The following is a 21,819-nucleotide window of genomic DNA, read 5'->3' on the forward strand; positions in this document are numbered from 1 at the left end:
AAAAATAAATGGGTCAGAGACAAAGATGTAAACGTGAAAATAAAGTCATAAATAAAACCTCTAACTTTGATATCATGTTATAGAGACACTAAACAAATCAACCAAAACTTAAGCTAATGGAAGGTAGCCAACGTATTACTTATACACTTCAACAGTCCAGGACCTGGGCAACTCGCTCGCCGGCGGCGGTGAGCTGTTCTAGCTCGTGGACCGTCGACGCGCGCGGCATCAACTCCCGCGGCAGCAGCTGCGAGCTGCCAACAAATGAACAAACCAAATCAGTACGTATAGTAGATTACTAGCTATAAAAACCCATGGACCTTGAATCCGGGGCAAGGCCGTGGTGGGCCGCCTGCGCTTCGGCACGTGCTCGCGCAAGAGTCTCCTTGTCACCGAGGGTTAGGCCGGCCCGTCTAACGGTGCCGAGCATTTGCTGGAAGACGATAGTTATGTTCATAAATGCTTAGGATTTACGAACACCAAGATTGGTTTCGTGGTGTAGTTGGTTATCACGTCAGTCTAACACACTGAAGGTCTCCGGTTCGAACCCGGGCGAAGCCAATTTTTTATATTTTGTCGTTGTTTCCTTTTTTTTTTTTTTTTTGCTGCTGCTAGTTTTGTTCTGTCATGCAAAGAACCGTACCTCTCAGATAAGTCCTAAACTAAAGGGGAGATGAAGATGCAGACAACATTGTCCCATGAACTCTATCCAAACTCTAGCCTAGTCTAGCTATAGAACACACAGCATCAAATAAACTCAATGCAGACATCGACATCGAAGCCTCCAACCGGCACCGGAAGCTTACCATGTGCTGCTCATCGCTTCCCTTTGTTATTACTCAGACAGTAAAGGCATCAATTCAATTGTTATTACCACACGTCCACGCTACATGTTCCGGTGAAACAATTACCCTCCAAAAATGTATAGTAGCAATTCCAACCAGGCACATGGACAAAGCGCCAAGCAGCAGGGGAGCAAGGAGGAAGTACAGTACAGGGGGGGTCCAAATCCAATCCAAATGCGGTAGACAGAAAACCGCAGGAGATATGAGCATCTGATCCTATCATCACCGGCTGCCCACAGCATGTGCTGATAGGGCCGTGAGTGTAACATGCACTCTGAATGCTGTAAGCCTGTAACATCATGGAAAAAGCCTGGAGAGGGAACCCCCCCCTCCTCCTCCAGTCTGAAGATGAGAGGCTGGCATATCTTGCAACGAGCCCAGCCCAGGGCTCCACACAGATTCTCGCGGCTGCTGCCAGCCACAAGAACGCCAGGAGGATGCCGAACCGTTGCCCGTGGAGCATGTGCCCACAAGTCCACGTCCTGTGAAGATGCAATCAAGCCGGCAGTGTGATGGACTGTCTGGCGAGCTCATCTCCTGCAAGACCAAACCTTTCCACAAGCAGGAAATGGTGTTAGCGACTTATGTACTTAGATAGGATCATTGTCGTGACCTACAAATAGGAGCAGGCAGAAAGACAGGATTGATTAATATATGATATGCGATATAAATATGCACTTCGGATTCATAAGCTTGTTATCCATTCTGTCTGCAGGTAGGACGGGCCTGCTGGCTGGATTTTCGTCAGTTGACAACAAACATTTCGACACTCCCTTTTTTCATTAGTATAACAGTATTCGAAGGAAAAATGTTTCCACAGTACCTTACGACATCCTAGGAATTGACTGCTGATTGAATATTGCTTGCTGTACAGATCAGTACATACAGTAGGACAGGAGTCGGAGTTGGCATCTCAGGGGAGAGGGGTTGCTATCTACCTGCAACTCTGCATTTACATGTAGATGTAGCATTCGTGTCCAGACAAGCATTGCCATATTGATGTAGATACACTGCAGCGCAGCGCAGCTACAGAGATGCCATCCGCTCCTCATCACGTCAGTATTTTCAGCGGTTCCCAGAAAAAGAAAGACCCTTTCTTGATCCTGTAAGTGTCAAGAAAAGGATGGTTAAACCGACTGGCCTTGGCATTATCTACTCCTTTCCTGATATGTACAAAACTGTCAGTTCAATCTCAAGGAATGGATCCACCCGTTAAAAAAAACTCACAGGTTGTGCTTTGTTTCGTATAATACTCACCCATTCAATTCTCTCTTGAACGCTGTACTGCAGTCTGCACAGCAGTATGCAGCTGAGTTCTTCCGTAGATAGAATACGGCGGTAGACAGGCTGTTATCTTGTAACCTATACAAGACTCCTGATAATAACTCTAGAACTAAGCTTACATGTCAAAGAATATGCTTCTGACACTTCTGTACAGATATACAGCTCAAGGCATGATTTTGGTCACTCTAAACTCTATGTAAAGTTGGTGGTTGCCCTGCCTTAGAAGTTGGTATAACAGTACTAGCTGCCACTTCCAGTATCTTATTGTGTTCTTCGGCTTGTGCTATTTGATGTCCATGAACATGGGGTCCTGGTCCTGGTACCTGCAGAACAATTGACAGCTTATTTAGTTAATCAGCTAGAAATAAAAAGGTTGAAATGTCCCTGAAGTCCACAGCATCTGGGTCATCATACTATGGTCGTACCTGAGGTACCACTGCTGCTCGCCCGCCATCTAGGTGAAGCAAGTGGCTACTTGCATCCCTGAGGTGACCGATTTGCACCTGGTTCGCGGCGTTCAGTGGATTCATTAGATTCATAGCTGGAGACGAGTTCAGATGGATATGGTTTGGCAGGGTGTGGTTCATGTATGGTAATCTTGGCATCTGACTTAGGCCCTGTGCTGCAGGGATGCAACCTGGATTCATTCCTAGAGCCATCTGTGGAATGAATTGGTGAACACCAGGAAACATCATTGGCGCCATCCCAGAAGTCATCCACATGATCTGAAACATATCTATTACTTAGTTTCATTCGGTACCAGCAAATGATCTTGTATGGGATCATGTAAGTTCAGGACTTCAGGTAGGAGTAGCTGCTAACCTGAACTTGCATTTGGAGGGACTTCAGATACTCAATCGTCTCGTCTAATATCGACGCTTTGTCAGTCTGAAAACAATTGGAGCTGATAAAGTAAGAAAAAGGTCGGCGAAAAACAAAATAAACATACTGACAATGATAAAGGACACAGCATGTTAACACTCACCCAACAGAATGTCATTATTCAAGGGACTTGCACCTGACAAGAAAAGATGCATAATATGTATTAATAATATACCTTGTTGCAATGCGGGATGAGCTCTTGCAATGCGCGCATCTTTTCATTGATCCGGTCCCTTCTTCTCTACATCAGCAGCAGTCACCAGTCAATATTGCTGTAAGAACAATTTACCAACGAGCTGCCTTCCTGAAAACAGGCTTTGGTTGCTAGCACAATCTGATTCTGATCTCACCCTCTCTGAAAGATTGTGAACTTCAGCTGCACGAGTCCGGCGTTTCGTCCCATATCGCCTTGATGGTTTCGTTTCCTCACTTGCCTCCTCACACTCGGCATCCTGCAATTTCCTCGTCAATTATATTCCACTCTAGCATCCCTATTTCCAAAAATGATGAACAGAGTAGACCAAGAAACACCTCACTCGGACTATCTGAGTCGTCTCTACACCTCCCCTTCCTCTTCTGTACATGGACGCTGTCACTGGGCAGCCCGAATCCCCCATAGTTGCTTCCAGACCCGCCGGATGACGATGTGCCGTCGTGCGCGCCGGTATTGCTCGGCAACTCCGACTGCAATGCCGCGTCCTTCCCCCTGATCCTTGCCGGCGTCCTGAGCACCTGGTTGCTTCCGCAGAAGGTCGAGCAGATGTCGCCAGCCCAGCTCGACTCGACGCCGCTGCTCCCAACGGGCGGCGAAGGCGAAGGCTGCGAGGTAGGGCCCGGGAGCGTGCCCTCGTGCTGCGGGGCGGCGTCGGCGATGGTGCTGTACCAGAGCTGCGTGTACAGGTCCTTCTCCAGCGCGTCGTCGAGGGTGTCCGGGAACCACGCGGCGGTCTCTTCGCCGGTGAGGCCGCTGGTGCCCGGGCGGTCGGGGTCGTAGGTGGGCGCCGGCCTCTGGTGCGCCTGGGGCTGCGCGACGACGCTCCCGTTGTGCCACAGCAGCTCCACGAGGTCGTCGTCCGCGCTGCAGTGCGGGCGCCATTGGAGGGAGCAGGCGCAATCGATCAGTGGAAATGAAAGGAGAGTTCTTTTGGTGGGGCTGGGGGAGACTGGCGAAACAGAATCCTTACACGACGGGCTTCTTCTGATTCGTTGCCGCCGACCTCGCATTGCCGTCCATCTCGTCAGGACTTCGACTCGAGTGCCCGGAGAACAACGTCTTCTCTCCTGCAAAAGGAGAGCAGGCCCGTGGCAAGAACAGCAGGCGTCAACGAACTAACTAACCCAAGAGAAGAAACTTCTCCGTCGAAGCAGAACCGCAACAGGAGGAGGAGGAGAAAGGGAAGAAAAAAAGATAGACAAGAAAGAAAGGGGACGAGAAGAGAAGCTACCCCTTCTATCGGAATATCGGATAGAAAGAAAGAGAAATCTTTTTACTAGTGGTACTGCTGATGAATACTGATAGTGAGCTGACGTCTACCGTCTAGTACCTGATTCTGAACGGAGTACTGCTGCGTGCTGCTGCTGCCTCGCCCGAGCAGAGCTACCTTGCGAGTCGTCGCCTCCGTCCGTCCTTGGCGCCTTGCAAGCTGCAAACAGGAGCAGGCTCAGGGAGCTTTTATGAGGCAGCTCTGTAGCAGCACGGCATGAGAGCACACAAGTCGGAGCGCTCGTACACTGGGTGGCTGCAGCCGCTGTCCCGTTTACTTCGCTCTCTCGAGAAAGGAGAGAGGCCGTGCGCGGGGTGGCGGGTGTGGGGAATTTTCGCGTGGATTTTTTTCCCGGGAAATAATAACGGGGAGTGCGATGGGATGGGAGGTGGACGCGATTTTTGCAGCTGCGATTTTGATGGCGGAGGCGGACAAGCGTTGGCATCTTTGTCGGATCCCCTTGGCGTGGGATAAATGTCGGCCCTCGTAATTGGCAGCTTGGAAGAACGAATGGATCATGCTCATGGATGCATCGCTTCTCCTCTGCTTCTGCTGCCGCGAGCTCCTTCGGATTGCGTAACTGAGTTTCTTTTGCTCCTCTTCGACTGAGGCACTACTGTGATTTCTTTTCTTTTCTCTTGTTGTTCTGCAACAAGATTCCTAGGTAAATTATCTGTTACATACCGGAGCATAAAAGAGTAACCTTTTGGATGGCTAAGAGTGTATATGAACGATCCTGCCATAAGAATTCCAAAGATTTGGATCATTAGTCCGAAATTTCAGAAGAGACAAAGCACAACATTTTTTTCTTCTTGCTACAGGGATGTAGTTGGGCAGTAGGCTGCAAGAACATTCCGACATTTGGTGCCTGATTGGTACCAATACCATGTGTTCTAAATCATATGAACTTTATCCTAAAAATACTCTGTTAGATAAATAGGTATTTCAGTTTTAATTTAATCCAGAAAACAGAGTGACGTACGTAACGACATGTATGTACATATGTGTATCACTACTCACATAAGCAGTAAAAAATAGTAAAATATGCACAATTACTAAGAATAGAATGTACCCTGCGGAGGGACCGATGCTCAAGGCGTCAGTGACTCCATTCACACGAGACATCTCGTGTGTCTTGTGTGTATGTTCGATGTAGTCGTACGCAGTCGATGCAGCCAGATGTACGCAGTGCAGTCCCTCGAACGGCGCCGGCGACGAGAAACCTGATCAGCGCTGGTCGAGCGGACAAAGCGAGCAGTCGCGAGTACGCTCCCCAAAAACCTGATCGTCCGCACACCCGTGTAAGTGTAGCTCTGCGGACGGCGATTTTGGAGGCCTGCTTCCTCCACACTTTCTGTGCTCGCAGAAGGTGGGACGGGAATGGCTGTTTGCAACACGTCTGAGACTGTTCGTACGTGCTGTAACCAGAAGCAGCCCCATCTCCTCCGTATATGTACACACGTAGAGGGAGGCGAACGGACACTAACGATCGCCATCAGAGCTACCGCATCAGTGACGTCCGCTACTAGCCATAATACAGGAAACAAACAGTAACGAATGACAGTAATGGACGATCATCACTTCAGGCAAAATGCACAACCGTTAGAACGAATACTCGGACCAAGGTCTGATCTACCAGGTCACGACCATGCGGCCTCGGCTACAGCCCAGCCGGCGGCGCGTGTGCGTGTGACAATCCTTCATCTTTATCTCATCTTCTCAATAGATGCATCAATGGTCCACCTATTTAAGTTGATTGAATTGTCTCTTAAACTTCCGATATGATACTAAAGTACTAGTACACCACACTGTAACATTAAATTGTGCCTTTAGTATTGACTATTATTGAATATTAATTTGAGCCAGATCCACATTAATTCAACAGACTCTATCCTAATCCTAAAAAAGAAATCTCTTGGTTTGTTAATATGCGAATTATTATCAAACTACCTTAGCGAAGCTATATATACGTGGGTCCTTATGTTGTAATCAATGATATTCGAATAAAAAAAAAAGAGTCTCGTTATATTGTGAGGATATGTTCTTTGACCGTTAATGTTTAAGTCATGTGATTTTAGTTATGAATTATGTATTTTCATTATTATATTTGAGTTATTATGACAGAACCTCCCAAGGTATTAGGCCCACCTACAGTTGTCCTTGTCCTAAGGACTTCGGACAACCCTGTAGGTGCACATAATCACTCGACAAGTTTGGTAACATGTATTCTCATCATTTCGTCTAAGAGCGCTTCACCCGTCACGCAGATATCACAAAACCGGAGTAAAGAAATAAAGAAATAGTGAAAGCGGATTACAATAACATAATTTACATTAACAAAATACAGAGAGAGTGGTACTTATTACAATACCAGAGTACTAGGAGTGCATAAAGTAGACCAGGGAGGCAAAACACCCTCCCGTACAAATGTTTAGTGTTTTCAAATCGGGAGGTCAACATCCTCCCGCGCACACGATCACTGCTTGGGCTCCTCCTTGGGTATCACCTTTGAGCAGAAACAGCAGAACTCCGCTGTTTCCTCACCTACAACAACATGTGTTCGAAAACCCTTAGTACGAAGTATACTTTAGCAAGTCTTACCCGACAAAAGAAAAAGACTCTCCAGGATATGCTGGCTTGAGGGAGTCAAGGTAAGTGAAAGGGAATTAGGCTTACACCTAGTTCCTAAATAATTTTGGTGGTTGAATTGCCCAACACAAATATTAGACTAACTAGTTTGCTCTAGTGTGTAAGTTATACAGGTGCAAAAGGTTCACACTTAGCCAATAAAAAGACCAAGTATTGGGTTCAAATAAAGGAGCAAAGGTCAACCGAAAGCACCTCTGGTCTGGCGCACCGGACTGTCCGGTGTGCCACCGGACATGTCCGGTGCACCAGGGGACTCCGACTTCAAACTCTTCACTCTCGGGAATTTCCAAAGGCCACTCCGCTATAATTCACCGGACTGTCCGGTGTACACCGGACATATCCGGTGCTCCAAGGAAGACCGGCCTCAGGAACTCGCCAGCCTCGGGTTTTCACTTCGGCTGCTCCGCTAAAATTCACCGGACTGTCCGGTGTACACCGGACTGTCCGGTGCAACCTCGGGGCAACGACTACTTCGCGCCAACGGTCACCTGCAGGCGCATTTAATGCGGGCCAGAAGCGCACAGTCGTCAGGCACGCGGGAGCAGGCGCACCGGACACTCTACAGTGCATGTCCGGTGCGCCACCAGACATCAAGGCGGGCCCAGAGACAGAGCTCCAACGGTCGACCCAACGGCTATTTGGTGATGTGGCTGTCGCACCGGACATGTCCGGTGTGCACCGGACTGTCCGGTGCACCATACGACAGACAGCTCCACCAACGGTCAAGTTTGGTGGTTGGGGCTATAAATACCCCAACCACCCCACCATTCATTGCATCCAAGTTTTCCAGCTTCCAACTACTATACAAGAGCTAGCATTCATTGCAAAGCACACCAAAAAGAGATCAAATCCTCTCCCAACTCCACACAAAGCCCTAGTGACTAGAGAGAGTGATTTGTAGTGTTCATTTGAGCTCTTGCGCTTGGATCGCTTCCTTTTCTTTGGCTTTCTTTCTTGTGATCAAACACTCACTTGTAATTGAGGCAAGAGACACCAATCGTGTGGTGGTCCTTGCGGGAACTTTGTGTTCCAAGTGATTGAGAAGAGAAAGCTCACTCGGTCCGAGGGACCGTTTGAGAGAGGGAAGGGTTGAAAGAGACCCGGCCTTTGTGGCCTCCTCAACGGGGAGTAGGTTTGAGAGAACCGAACCTCGGTAAAACAAATCCGCGTGTCTCACTTCACTATTCGCTTGCGATTTGTTTTGCGCCCTCTCTCGCGGACTTGATTATATTTCTAACGCTAACCCGGCTTGTAGTTGTGATTATTTTTTGAGAATTTCAGTTTCGCCCTATTCACCCCCCCCTCTAGGCGACTTTCAATTGGTATCAGAGCCCGGTGCTTCATTAGAGCCTAACCGCTCGAAGTGATGACGGGAGATCACACTAAGAGGGAGATGGAGACCGGCGACAAGCCCACTACAAGCCAAGGGAGCACTTCATCGGAAGAGTCCCACACCAAGAGGAAGGAGAAGAAGAAGGTCTCCTCCAAAGGGAAGGAGAAAAGATCTTCTTCACACCACGAAGAGAAGAAGAAGGACTCCTCCAAAGGGAAGGAGAAAATATCTTCTTCACATCACAAAGAGAAGAAGGAAAAATCCTCTTCCCACAAGCCGCATCGGAGTGGGGACAAGAAGAAGAGGATGAGGAAGGTGGTCTACTACGAGACCGATTCTTCATCGACATCCACCTCCGGCTCCGACGCGGCGTCCGTAACTTCTAAGCGCCAAGAGCGCAAGAAGTTTAGTAAGATCCCCTTACACTATCCCCGTACATCTAGACATACTCCATTACTTTCCGTTCCATTAGGCAAACCGCCAACCTTTGATGGCGAGGATTATGCTAGGTGGAGTGATTTAATGAAATTTCATCTAACCTCACTCCACAAAAGTACATGGAATGTTGTTGAGTTTGGAGCACAGGTACCATCAATAGGGGATGAAGATTATGATACGGACGAAGTGGCCCAAATCGAGCACTTCAACTCCCAAGCCACAACTATTCTCCTCGCCTCTCTAAGCAAGGAGGAATACAACAAAGTGCAAGGGTTGAAGAATGCAAAGGAGATTTGGGACCTACTCAAGACCGTGCACGAGGGTGATGAACTCACCAAGATCACCAAGCGGGAAACGATCGAGGGGGAGCTCGGTCGCTTCCGTCTTCGCCAAGGGGAGGAACCACAAGATATGTACAACCGGCTCAAAACCTTGGTGAACCAAGTGCGCAACCTCGAGAGCAAAAAGTGGGACGACCACGAGGTGGTTAAGGTTATTCTAAGAGCTCTCATTTTCCTTAACCCCACTCAAGTTCAATTAATTCGTGGCAATCCTAGATACCCACTAATGACACCCGAGGAAGTTATCGGGAACTTTGTGAGCTTTGAATGTATGATTAAAGGTTCAAAGAAGATCAACGAGCTTGACGAACCCTCCACGTCCGAGGCGCAACCGGTGGCATTTAAGGCGACGGAGGAGAAGAAGGAGGAGTCTACACCAAGTAGACAACCAATTGACGCCTCCAAGCTCGACAATGAAGAGATGGCCTTAATCATCAAAAGCTTTCGGCAAATCCTTAAGCAACGGAAGGGGAAGGATTACAAATCCCGTTCCAAGAAGGTTTGCTACAAGTGTGGTAAGCCCGGTCACTTTATCGCTAAATGTCCATTATCAAGTGACAGTGACAGGGACAACGACAAGAAGGGCAAGAGGAGAGAAAAGAAGAAGTACTACAAGAAGAAGGGCGGCGATGCCCATGTTTGCCGGGAGTGGAACTCCGACGAGAGCTCCACCGACTCCTCCGACGATGAGGACGTCGCCAACATCGCCGTCACCAAGGGACTCCTCTTCCCCAACATCGGCCACAAGTGCCTCATGGCAAAGGACGGCAAAAGGAAGAAGGTTAAATCTAAATCCTCCACAAAATATGAATCCTCTAGTGATGATAATGCTAGTGATGAGGAGGATAACTTGCTTACTCTTTTTGCCAACCTTAACATGGAACAAAAGGAAAAATTAAATGAGTTAATTAGTGCCATCCATGAGAAGGATGATCTCTTGGACTCCCAAGAGGACTTCCTAATCAAGGAAAATAAGAAACATGTTAAGGTTAAAAATGCTTATGCTCTAGAGGTAGAAAAATGTGAAAAATTGTCTAGTGAGCTAAGCACTTGCCATGAGACCATTAACAACCTTAGAAATGAAAATGTTAGATTAATTGCTAAGGTTGATTCTCATGTTTGTATTGATTCAATTTCCGATCTTAGAAATGATAATGATGATTTGCTTACTAAGATTAAGGAATTGAATGATTCTCTTGCTAGCCTTAGAGTAGAAAATGAAAATTTGATTGCTAAGGCTAAAGATTTTGATGTTTGCAAAGCTACTATTTCCGACCTTAGAACTAAAAATGATTTGTTGCATGCTAAGGTTGTTGAACTAAAATCTTGCAAACCCTCTACATCTAATGTTGAGCATGTTTCTATTTGTACTAGATGTAGAGATATTGATGTTAATGCTATTCATGATCACATGTCTTTAATTAAACAACAAAATGATCATATAGCAAAACTAGATGCTAAAATTGTCGAGCATAACTTGGAAAATGAAAAGTTTAAATTTGCTAGAAGTATGCTCTATAATGGGAGACGCCCGGGCATCAAGGATGTCATTGGCTTCCAAAGGGGAGACAATGTCAAACTTAATGCCCCTCCTAAAAATTTGTCTAACTTTGTTAAGGGCAAGGCTCCCATGCCTCAGGATAACGAGGGTTACATTTTGTACCCTGTCGGTTATCCCGAGAGCAAAATTAGGAGAATTCACTCTAGGAAGTCTCACTCTGGCCCTAATCATGCTTTTATGTATAAGGGTGAGACATCTAGTTCTAGGCAACCAACCCGTGCTAAGTTGCCTAAGAAGAAAACTCCTAATGCATCAAATGATCATGCTATTTCATTTAAAACTTTTGATGCTTCTTATGTGCTTACTAACAAATCCGGCAAGGTAGTTGCCAAGTTTGTTGGGGGCAAACACAAGGGCTCCAAGACTTGTGTTTGGGTACCCAAAGTTCTTGTTTCTAATGCCAAAGGACCCAAAACCGTTTGGGTACCTAAAGTCAAGAACTAAAATTGTTTTGTAGGTTTATGCATCCGGGGGCTCAAGTTGGATACTCGACAGCGGGTGCACAAACCACATGACAGGGGAGAAGAAGATGTTCTCCTCATATGAGAAAAACCAAGATCCCCAACGAGCAATCACATTCGGGGATGGAAATCAAGGTTTGGTCAAAGGATTGGGTAAAATTGCTATATCACCTGACCATACTATTTCCAATGTTTTTCTTGTAGATTCTTTAGATTACAATTTGCTTTCCGTATCCCAATTATGTCAAATGGGCTACAACTGTCTATTTACTGATGTAGGTGTTACTGTCTTTAGAAGAAGTGATGATTCAATAGCATTTAAGGGAGTGTTAGAGGGTCAGCTATACTTGGTAGATTTTGATAGAGCTGAACTCGACACTTGCTTGGTTGCTAAGACTAACTTGGGTTGGCTCTGGCACCGCCGACTAGCCCATGTTGGAATGAAGAATCTTCACAAGCTTCTAAAGGGAGAACACATTTTAGGACTAACCAATGTTCATTTTGAGAAAGACAGGATTTGTAGCGCATGCCAAGCCGGGAAGCAAGTTGGCACTCATCATCCACACAAGAACATCATGACTAGTGACAGGCCACTGGAGCTCCTACACATGGATTTATTCGGCCCGATTGCTTACATAAGCATCGGCGGGAGTAAGTACTGTCTAGTTATTGTGGATGATTATTCTCGCTTCACTTGGGTGTTCTTTTTGCAGGAAAAATCTCATACCCAAGAGACCTTAAAGGGATTCTTGAGACAGGCGCAAAATGAGTTCGTCTTAAGGATCAAGAAAATTAGAAGCGACAACGGGACGGAGTTCAAGAACTCTCAAATTGAAGGCTTCCTTGAGGAGGAGGGCATCAAGCATGAGTTCTCTTCTCCCTACACCCCACAACAAAATGGTGTAGTGGAGAGGAAGAATCGAACTCTATTGGACATGGCAAGAACCATGCTTGATGAGTACAAGACACCGGATCGGTTTTGGGCCGAGGCGGTCAACACCGCCTGCTACGCCATCAACCGATTATATCTACACCGAATCCTCAAGAAGACATCCTATGAACTCCTAACCGGTAAAAAGCCCAATATTTCATATTTTAGAGTTTTTGGTAGCAAATGCTTTATTCTTGTTAAGAGAGGTAGAAAATCTAAATTTGCTCCTAAAACTGTAGAAGGCTTTTTACTAGGATATGACTCAAACACAAGGGCATATAGAGTCTTTAACAAGTCCTCAGGACTTGTTGAAGTTTCTTGTGACGTTGTGTTTGATGAGACTAACGGCTCTCAAGTAGAGCAAGTTGATCTTGATGAGATAGGTGAAGAACAGGCTCCATGCATAGCGTTAAGGAACATGTCCATTGGGGATGTGTGCCCTAAGGAATCCGAAGAGCCTCCACATGCACAAGATCAACCATCCTCCTCCACGCAAGCATCTCCACCAACCCAAGATGAGGACGAGGCTCAAGTTGATAAAGATGAAGAACACCATGATGAGCCACCTCAAGACGACGGCAATGATCAAGGGGGAGACGCAAATAATGAAGACAAGGGGGATGAACAACCAAGGCCGCCACACCCAAGAGTCCACCAAGCAATCCAACGAGATCACCCCGTCGACACCATCCTCGGCGATATTCATAAGGGGGTAACCACTCGATCTTGTATTGCACATTTTTGTAAGCACTACTCTTTTGTTTCCTCTATTGAGCCACACAGGGTAGAGGAAGCACTACAAGATTCGGATTGGGTGATGGCGATGCAAGAGGAGCTCAACAATTTCACAAGGAACGAGGTATGGCACTTAGTTCCACGTCCTAACCAAAATGTTGTAGGAACCAAGTGGGTCTTCCGCAACAAGCAAGATGAGCATGGTGTGGTGACTAGGAACAAAGCTCGACTCGTGGCCAAGGGGTATTCACAAGTCGAAGGTTTGGATTTTGGTGAAACCTATGCACCAGTAGCTAGGCTTGAGTCAATCCGTATATTATTAGCCTATGCTACTTACCATGGCTTCAAGCTTTATCAAATGGATGTGAAGAGTGCCTTCCTCAATGGACCGATCAAGGAGGAGGTCTATGTTGAGCAACCTCCCGGCTTTGAAGACAGTGAGTACCCTAACCATGTTTATAGGCTCTCTAAGGCGCTTTATGGGCTCAAGCAAGCCCCAAGAGCATGGTATGAATGCCTTAGAGATTTCCTTATTGCTAATGGCTTCAAAGTCGGCAAAGCCGATCCTACTTTATTCACTAAAACTCTTGACAATGATTTGTTTGTATGCCAAATTTATGTTGATGATATTATATTTGGGTCTACTAACGAATCTACATGTGAAGAATTTAGTAGGATCATGACAAAGAAATTCGAGATGTCGATGATGGGGGAGTTGAAATATTTCTTAGGATTTCAAGTCAAGCAACTCCAAGAGGGCACTTTCATTAGCCAAACGAAGTATACTCAAGACATTCTAAGCAAGTTTGGAATGAAGGATGCCAAGCCCATCAAGACTCCCATGGGAACCAATGGGCATCTCGACCTCGACACGGGAGGTAAATCCGTCGATCAAAAGGTATACCGGTCAATGATAGGTTCATTGCTTTATTTATGTGCATCTCGACCGGACATTATGCTTTCCGTTTGCATGTGTGCAAGATTCCAAGCCGACCCTAAGGAATCACACCTTACGGCCGTAAAACGAATCTTGAGATATTTGGCTTATACACCTAAGTTTGGGCTTTGGTACCCTCGGGGATCCACATTTGATTTGATTGGTTATTCGGATGCCGATTGGGCAGGGTGTAAGATTAATAGGAAGAGCACATCGGGGACTTGCCAGTTCTTGGGAAGATCCTTGGTGTCTTGGGCTTCAAAGAAGCAAAATTCGGTCGCTCTTTCTACCGCCGAAGCCGAGTATATTGCCGTGGGCCATTGTTGCGCGCAATTGCTTTGGATGAGGCAAACCCTGCGGGACTACGGTTACAAACTAACCAAAGTTCCTCTTCTATGTGATAATGAGAGTGCAATCAAAATGGCCGACAATCCCGTCGAGCATAGCCGCACTAAACACATAGCCATTCGGTATCATTTTCTTCGGGATCACCAACAAAAGGGGGATATCGAGATTTCCTACATTAACACTAAAGATCAATTAGCCGATATCTTTACCAAGCCACTTGATGAACAATCTTTTACCAGACTTAGGCATGAGCTTAATATTCTTGATTCTAGGAACTTCTTTTGCTAATTTGCACACATAGCACACAAGTATACCTTTGATCATGTCTCTTTTATATGCTATGACTAATGTGTTTTCAAGTGTATTTCAAACCAAGTCATAGGAATATTGAAAGGGAATTGGAGTCTTCGGCGAAGACAAAGGCTTCCACTCCACTCTACTACTCATCCTTCGCCGTCACTCCGCATCACTCTCCAACTTTGGTATAATCTTCACTCATTTACTTTATGACCAAAGGAGGAGAAAGTACTTCAAAAGGCTCTAATGATTCCGTTTTTGGTGATTCATGCCAAAGGGGGAGAAAATATGAGCCCAAAGCAAAAGGACCGCACCACCACCCTAATTTTAAAATTAATGATTTTCAATTGGTAAATTTCAAAATTGGTATCTCTTTGTGTTCTAAAGGGGGAGCAAGTAGTATTTTCAAAATTGATGTCTTAAAACCCTCTTGAACACTAAGAGGAGAATTTATTTGAGGGGGAGTTTTGTTTAGTCAACAAAAGGAGAAAATTTCAAATCTTGAAAATGCTTCTCAAAATTCTTATTCATTTACCTTTGACTATCTTGCAAAAAGTTCTTGAAAAGAATTTACAAAAGATTTTGCAAAACAAAACTTGGGGTGCAAATGTGGTCCAATATGTTAAAAACAAAGAAGCAATCCATGCACATCCTGTAAGTATTTATATTGGCTCAATTCCAAGCAACCTTTGCACTTACATTATGCAAACTAGTTCAAATTATGCACTTTTATATTTGCTTTGGTTTGTGTTGGCATCAATCACCAAAAAGGGGGAGATTGAAAGGGAATTAGTCTTACACCTAGTTCCTAAATAATTTTGGTGGTTGAATTGCCCAACACAAATATTGGACTAACTAGTTTGCTCTAGTGTGTAAGTTATACAGGTGCAAAAGGTTCACACTTAGCCAATAAAAAGACCAAGTATTGGGTTCAAATAAAGGAGCAAAGGTCAACCGAAAGCACCTCTGGTCTGGCGCACCGGACTGTCCGGTGCACCAGGGGACTCCGACTTCAAACTCTTCACTCTCGGGAATTTCCAAAGGCCACTCCGCTATAATTCACCGGACTGTCCGGTGTACACCGGACATGTCCGGTGCTCCAAGGAAGAGCGGCCTCAGGAACTCGCCAGCCTCGGGTTTTCACTTCGGCTGCTCCGCTAAAATTCACCAGACTGTCCGGTGTACACCGGACTGTCCGGTGCAACCTCGGGGCAACGACTACTTCTCGCCAACGGTCACCTGCAGGCGCATTTAATGCGCGCCAGAAGCGCACAGTCGTTAGGCACGCGGGAGCAGGCGCACCGGACACTCTACAGTGCATGTCCGGTGCGCCACCGGACATCAAGGCGGGCCCAGAGATAGAGCTCCAACGGTCGACCCAACGACTATTTGGTGACGTGGCTGTCGCACCGGACATGTCCGGTGTGCACCGGACTGTCCGGTGCACCATACGACAGACAGCTCCACCAACGGTCAAGTTTGGTGGTTGGGGCTATAAATACCCCAACCACCCCACCATTCATTGCATCCAAGTTTTCTAGCTTCCAACTACTATACAAGAGCTAGCATTCATTGCAAAGCACACCAAAAAGAGATCAAATCCTCTCCCAACTCCACACAAAGCCCTAGTGACTAGAGAGAGTGATTTGTAGTGTTCATTTGAGCTCTTGCGCTTGGATCGCTTCCTTTTCTTTGGCTTTCTTTCTTGTGATCAAACACTCACTTGTAATTGAGGCAAGAGACACCAATCGTGTGGTGGTCCTTGCGGGAACTTTGTGTTCCAAGTGATTGAGAAGAGAAAGCTCACTCGGTCCGAGGGACCGTTTGAGAGAGGGAAGGGTTGAAAGAGACCCGGCCTTTGTGGCCTCCTCAACGGGGAGTAGGTTTGAGAGAACCGAACCTCGGTAAAACAAATCCGCGTGTCTCACTTCACTATTCGCTTGCGATTTGTTTTGCGCCCTCTCTCGCGGACTTGATTATATTTCTAACGCTAACCCGGCTTGTAGTTGTGATTATTTTTTGAGAATTTCAAGTTTCGCCCTATTCACCCCCCCCTCTAGGCGACTTTCAGTAAGGCTGATCAAGCATCAAGGACTCTGTTTGCAGAAATGCTTACTAATAGTGGATCCTTAAAAATCTAGTTTTATTGTCAGGTTAAGTAAAGTTATCTGCATCTAGAGTTCTTTCTATCCTAGTTCAAGCACTTGACCTACACTAGCTGTCTTTTATCAACCCTTCAGTTCACTGGATTGCTACGTGTAAGTCAGTGACCAAGTCTTCATGTCCGAGAAGTAACGGCGATCTGAATCGATTAATACTCAGCTGAGGATCTCCAACCACATGACATATGTAGCACTTAACCCTTGCATATGTCAACTTGCCACTGGGTTTCTCAAGACCAGACCGGGTCCACGCCAACCGAGAGCACAGATACACCACCGTCCAGCCTCTTGCCACGGAGGGTACACGCTACTCTCGCCATCTCTCCACTCCCATTGCATGTTGGCCTTTCTGGTATTGGTCTGCTCGAGGCAAAGCTTACCCATGACGAGGCATGTGGCCAGTTAAAGGGTCCTCGGTCAGCAGGCCCAGATCGACACGGTCCTTAAGCGACTCAGACGGAGACACTACACCGTGACTTCCTTCTCGTGCAAGTCACCAGCTCGGTCTCAGCTTTATTATGTAAAACCCAAAGTTTGGTACTTGGCAGAGGTAAATCTTTTCAGATGTTGAACCCATCATGGCCATGATGGATTCACCATCAAGTATTTTCTTTGAAAACTTCGCATCATCTTTGTTTAAAACAAATCATTTTGTTTTCTAAAGCACAGCTAAGCATCAGAAAACTTTTAGGTAAAACAGTTATCAAGGAATGGTATCAATTCCAAGGAAACGGAAATGCAGCAAGTGTTTAACACACAACTCCTATCACCTAATGCATCGAGCAAAGTGATAAAGATTTTAAAACACAAGGAAATGGATAATGCACCGGGGCTTGCCTTATGTTGTAGGGGATTCAGGATCTGTTCCATAGATACCAAAATAAAAACTATTCCGGGCAGGTGGAGTCTCAGATGTTGGTGCAGTTTCTTCTTCTTCGACAATTACTTCTTCTTCGTTTTCTATACATAACCATATATATATATATATGAATGCTCATGTGATGCTATGAATATGCAGTTATAATAGAAATACATCAAGTTGTATCTTGAATACAACTTTCCTTCACGGTACACCTGTGTAACTAGGGTTTTCTGAGTCAGTACTCTATTAGGATAAGGCAAATATTACCTTAGAAAGCTAGGGCGTGGGTTTAGGGATCAAACAATGTCCAAAACATGCCAAACTTTACCCAAGGGTTTTAATTATCATATTAGGTTCACCCAAAAAGTTTTACTATTTTTGGAGCTACCAATTTAATTCTAAAATTCTAAAAGATTAGGTTTAGGCTTCTTTAAATGCTAAATAATTCATGGTTGGGACTAAAAATCTTGGAATTATTTTTATTAAATACTAGAGGAATTTAGGAGTCTAGCAAAATTGGTCCCATTATTTTATCATTTTTCTAGAATTTCCTACAAATTTCCTAAGCCTGGTAGAAAAAGAAAAGGAAAAAGATTAAACAGTAATGGGCTCAAACTAGCCCAACTCAGCCCACGGACAGGGAAACGCGCGCGCCCACGCCCGCGATGTCAATTTTGCACAGAGGACCTCGGTTGTTTGAATAACCGGTTAAGAACCCTTGCGCACTATTCATTGTCTCTCTGACATTCACAGTTAGGTCTTCAAAGTTCTATTTCTTTACCGCGCGAAGTCCACGACGGTGAACGACGACGAGCACACCTTCGGCGAACTTGTACTGGCCGGAAAACGCAATGGCTAGGCTTCTCCTTTGTTTGACACCCAATTCCAATCCTGGCGACCCTAATCCCTCCACCAATTGCACGATTTTAGCCTGGAATCCCTCTGTCCACGACGATGGCAAAAACCGAGAACAACCCTGAGAGCACCTAGAGGGGGGGGGGGTGAATAGGTGATCCTATAACACTAAAAACTTAGGCCACAAAAACTTGGTTAAGTGTTAGTACAATAACCGCCAAGTGGCTAGAGAGGAATCTTCAAAACACAATAACCACAAAAAATCAATCACAAAGATGGCACGGTGGTTATCCCGTGGTTCGGCCAAGACCAACGCTTGCCTACTCCACGTTGTGGCGTCCCAACGGACGAGGGTTGCAATCAACCCCTCTCAAGCGGTCCAAAGACCCACTTGAATACCACGATATTTTGTTTGCTTTACTCAATCCCGTTTGCGAGGAATCTCCACAAAGTTGGAGCCTCTCACCCTTACACTTGAAATTCACAAAGAACACGGAGCAAGGGAGAGATTAGCAACGCACTCAAGACAAGAAATCACAGCGACACCACGCACACAAGTCGCAACGAGAGCTCACAACACAACTCAATGAGTTCACCACTCAACTAGAGCTCTAATTGCTATCGCAAAGAATCAAAGACGCGGAATCGATGTCTTGGTGCTTAGGAATGCTTAAGAGATGCTTGGTGTACTCCTCCATGCGCCTAGGGGTCCCTTTTATAGCCCCAAGGCAGCTAGGAGCCGTTGAGAGCAATCTAGGAAGGCTGATCTTGCCTTCTGTCGACTGGCGCACCGGACAGTCCGGTGCACACCGGACACTGTCCGGTGCCCGATTTCTTTCCTTAAATGGCACAGTCGACCGTTGGCAGCTAGAGAGCCGTTGGCGCACCGGACATGTCTGGTGCACACCGGACAGACCGGTGCCCCCTTCTAGCCGTTGGCCTGGCCACGTGTCCCGCGCAGATCGCGCGGCCGACCGTTGGCCCTGCCGACCGTTGGCTCACCGGACAGTCCGGTGCACAACGGACAGTCCGGTGAATTATAGCCATACGTCGACGATGAATTCCCGAGAGCGACGAGTTCGCCTGTGAACGGCCCACCGGACAGTCCGGTGCACCACCGGACAGTCTGGTGAATTATAGCCGTACACCGTCGTCGAAGTCCCGAGAGCAGCCTTTTCCCTCGAGCCAGCCTGGCGCACCGGACACTGTCCGATGCACCACCGGACAGTCCGGTGCACCCAGACTGAGCAAACTTTGGCTGCTCGAGCCATCTCTTCTCCAACTCGATTTTTTCTGTTTCCAGCACTTAGACACAATACATTAGTCTCTAAAATAATGTACTAAGTCTGAGAAACATACCTTTATCCTTGATTTGTACTTTGTCCACCTTTTTACACTTAGGCACTTTTGTTGGTCACTAAATCACCAAAATACTTAGAAATGGCCCAAGGGCACATTTCCCTTTCAATCTCCCCCTTTTTGGTGATTTATGCCAACACAACATAAAGCAAGTAGAACAAGTACAAAATCACTTCAAATAAGAACTCAATTTATTTTGATTCAAATTTGACATATATGGATCACTCTATGCCACCACTTGGTTTGTTTTTGCAAATCAAACTCAAATTCCTATCTCTAAGTCAAAACCACTTGTAGAGACATAAAGAGAGGTTTTCCAAAGAAATTTGATCAAGGATTTCAAAAACTCCCCCTTTTTCCCACAATCAACACTTCTCCCCACAAGAGGCCAACTTTTGACATAAGAGACGATAAAAGAGTTTTGACAAACCAAAAACTCTAATCTACTATTTTCAAAATTTCTCAAGTGGTAGCTGATCCATCTATTGCTTTGGCCTTTATTTTCTCCCCCTTTGGCATCAAGCACCAAAACGGGATCAATCTTGGCCCTCTAACCCCATTGCCTCACCAAAATCATCAAATGAGAACACAAAGGCAATAAGAGTATGAAGATGAACTTGGAAAAGTTACTCTTTTCATCGGAGTGCAGTGGAAGTCTTGCATGGTCCAAGTCCACCTTTTCCCTTTCAATCCTCCTTTGAGGCTAAAACAATCAAACTCAAGTACATGGTTAGTCTCAAAGGGTCAAGTTGTAGCACAACTCCCCCTAAATATGTGCATCACTTGCAAACAGGACTTGTGAGGTCCAGGGAGTGTTTGTACAACTTGAGCACCACAATAAGCAACAAAATGCGGAATGAACATGATCAAAGGCATAAACACATGTATGCTACATTTCAATCCAAGTTCCGTGAATCTAAGATATTGAGCTCACTACGCAGCCTGCAAAAGGTCTTCTCATCTAAAGGCTTGGTAAAGATATCGGCTAGCTGGTTCTCGGTGCTAACATGAAACACTTCGATATCTCCCTTTTGCTGGTGGTCTCTCAAAAAGTGATGCCGGATGTCAATGTGCTTTGTGCGGCTGTGCTCAACAGGATTTTCCGCTATTCGGATAGCACTCTCATTGTCACATAGGAGTGGGACTTTGCTCAGATTGTAGCCAAAGTCCCGGAGGGTTTGCCTCATCCAAAGTAGTTGCGCGCAACACTGTCCTGCGGCAACGTACTCGGCCTCAGCGGTGGATAGGGCAACAGAGGTTTGTTTCTTAGAGTTCCATGACACCAGGGACCTTCCTAAGAATTGGCACGTCCCTGATGTACTCTTCCTATCGACCTTACATCCAGCATAGTCGGAATCCGAGTACCCAATCAAGTCAAAGTTAGACCCCTTTGGATACCAGATCCCGAAGCAAGGCGTAGCGACTAAATATCTAAGAATTCGCTTCACAGCCACTAAGTGACACTCCTTAGGATCGGATTGAAATCTAGCACACATGCATACGCTAAACATAATATCCGGTCTACTAGCACATAAATAAAGCAAAGAACCTATCATGGACCGGTATGCTTTTTGATCAACGGACTTACCACCTTTGTTGAGGTCGGTGTGTCCGTCGGTTCCCATCGGCGTCTTTGCGGGCTTGGCGTCCTTCATCCCAAACCTCTTTAGCAAATCTTGCGTGTACTTCGTTTGGGAGATAAAGGTGCCGTCCTTGAGTTGCTTCACTTGGAACCCAAGGAAGTAGTTCAACTCGCCCATCATCGACATCTCGAATTTCTGCGTCATCACCCTGCTAAACTCTTCACAAGACTTTTGATTAGTAGAACCAAATATTATGTCATCGACATAAATTTGGCATACAAAAAGATCACCATCGCAAGTCTTAGTAAAAAGAGTTAGATCGGCTTTCCCAACCTTGAAAGCATTAGCAATTAAAAAATCTCTAAGGCATTCATACCATGCTCTTGGGGCTTGCTTAAGTCCATAGAGCGCCTTAGAGAGCTTACACACGTGGTCGGGGTACCGTTCATCCTCGAAGCCAGGGGGTTGCTCC

The 21,819-nt window shown here is 46.0% G+C and overlaps 1 protein-coding gene and 1 non-coding gene across 8 annotated transcripts; one reads left to right on the top strand and one right to left on the bottom strand.

Moving 5' to 3' along the window:
* The first annotated feature begins 487 nt into the window (after positions 1-487).
* TRNAV-AAC (transfer RNA valine (anticodon AAC)) lies at positions 488-561 on the top strand. The gene has a single exon. It is a non-coding gene; the product is annotated as a tRNA-Val (tRNA).
* Positions 562-847: 286 nt separating this feature from the next.
* On the bottom strand, positions 848-4,955 carry LOC100384229 (transcription factor PHYTOCHROME INTERACTING FACTOR-LIKE 13). Of its 7 annotated transcripts, none has more exons than XM_008667306.2 (10): positions 4,742-4,955; positions 4,556-4,654; positions 4,196-4,292; positions 3,543-4,089; positions 3,362-3,463; positions 3,187-3,252; positions 2,952-3,017; positions 2,555-2,854; positions 2,103-2,452; positions 848-1,948 (listed from the first exon to the last, which is right to left on the bottom strand). In XM_008667306.2, the coding sequence occupies exons 1-9, from the start codon at positions 4,938-4,940 to the stop codon at positions 2,315-2,317; spliced, it is 1,614 nt and encodes a 537-aa protein (XP_008665528.1). In that variant the 5' UTR covers positions 4,941-4,955; the 3' UTR covers positions 848-1,948; positions 2,103-2,314. The 7 variants fall into 7 exon arrangements, with proteins under 7 accessions (XP_008665528.1, XP_008665527.1, XP_008665525.1 ...); XM_008667305.2 differs by having other exon boundaries at positions 848-1,382; positions 1,784-1,948; positions 4,556-4,955; XM_008667303.2 differs by having other exon boundaries at positions 848-1,396; positions 1,784-1,948; positions 4,556-4,955.
* Between the last annotated feature and the right edge of the window lie 16,864 nt (positions 4,956-21,819).

This window comes from Zea mays, chromosome 1, assembly GCF_902167145.1.
Source record: "Zea mays cultivar B73 chromosome 1, Zm-B73-REFERENCE-NAM-5.0, whole genome shotgun sequence".
In the NCBI taxonomy this organism is placed as follows: domain Eukaryota; kingdom Viridiplantae; phylum Streptophyta; class Magnoliopsida; order Poales; family Poaceae; genus Zea; species Zea mays.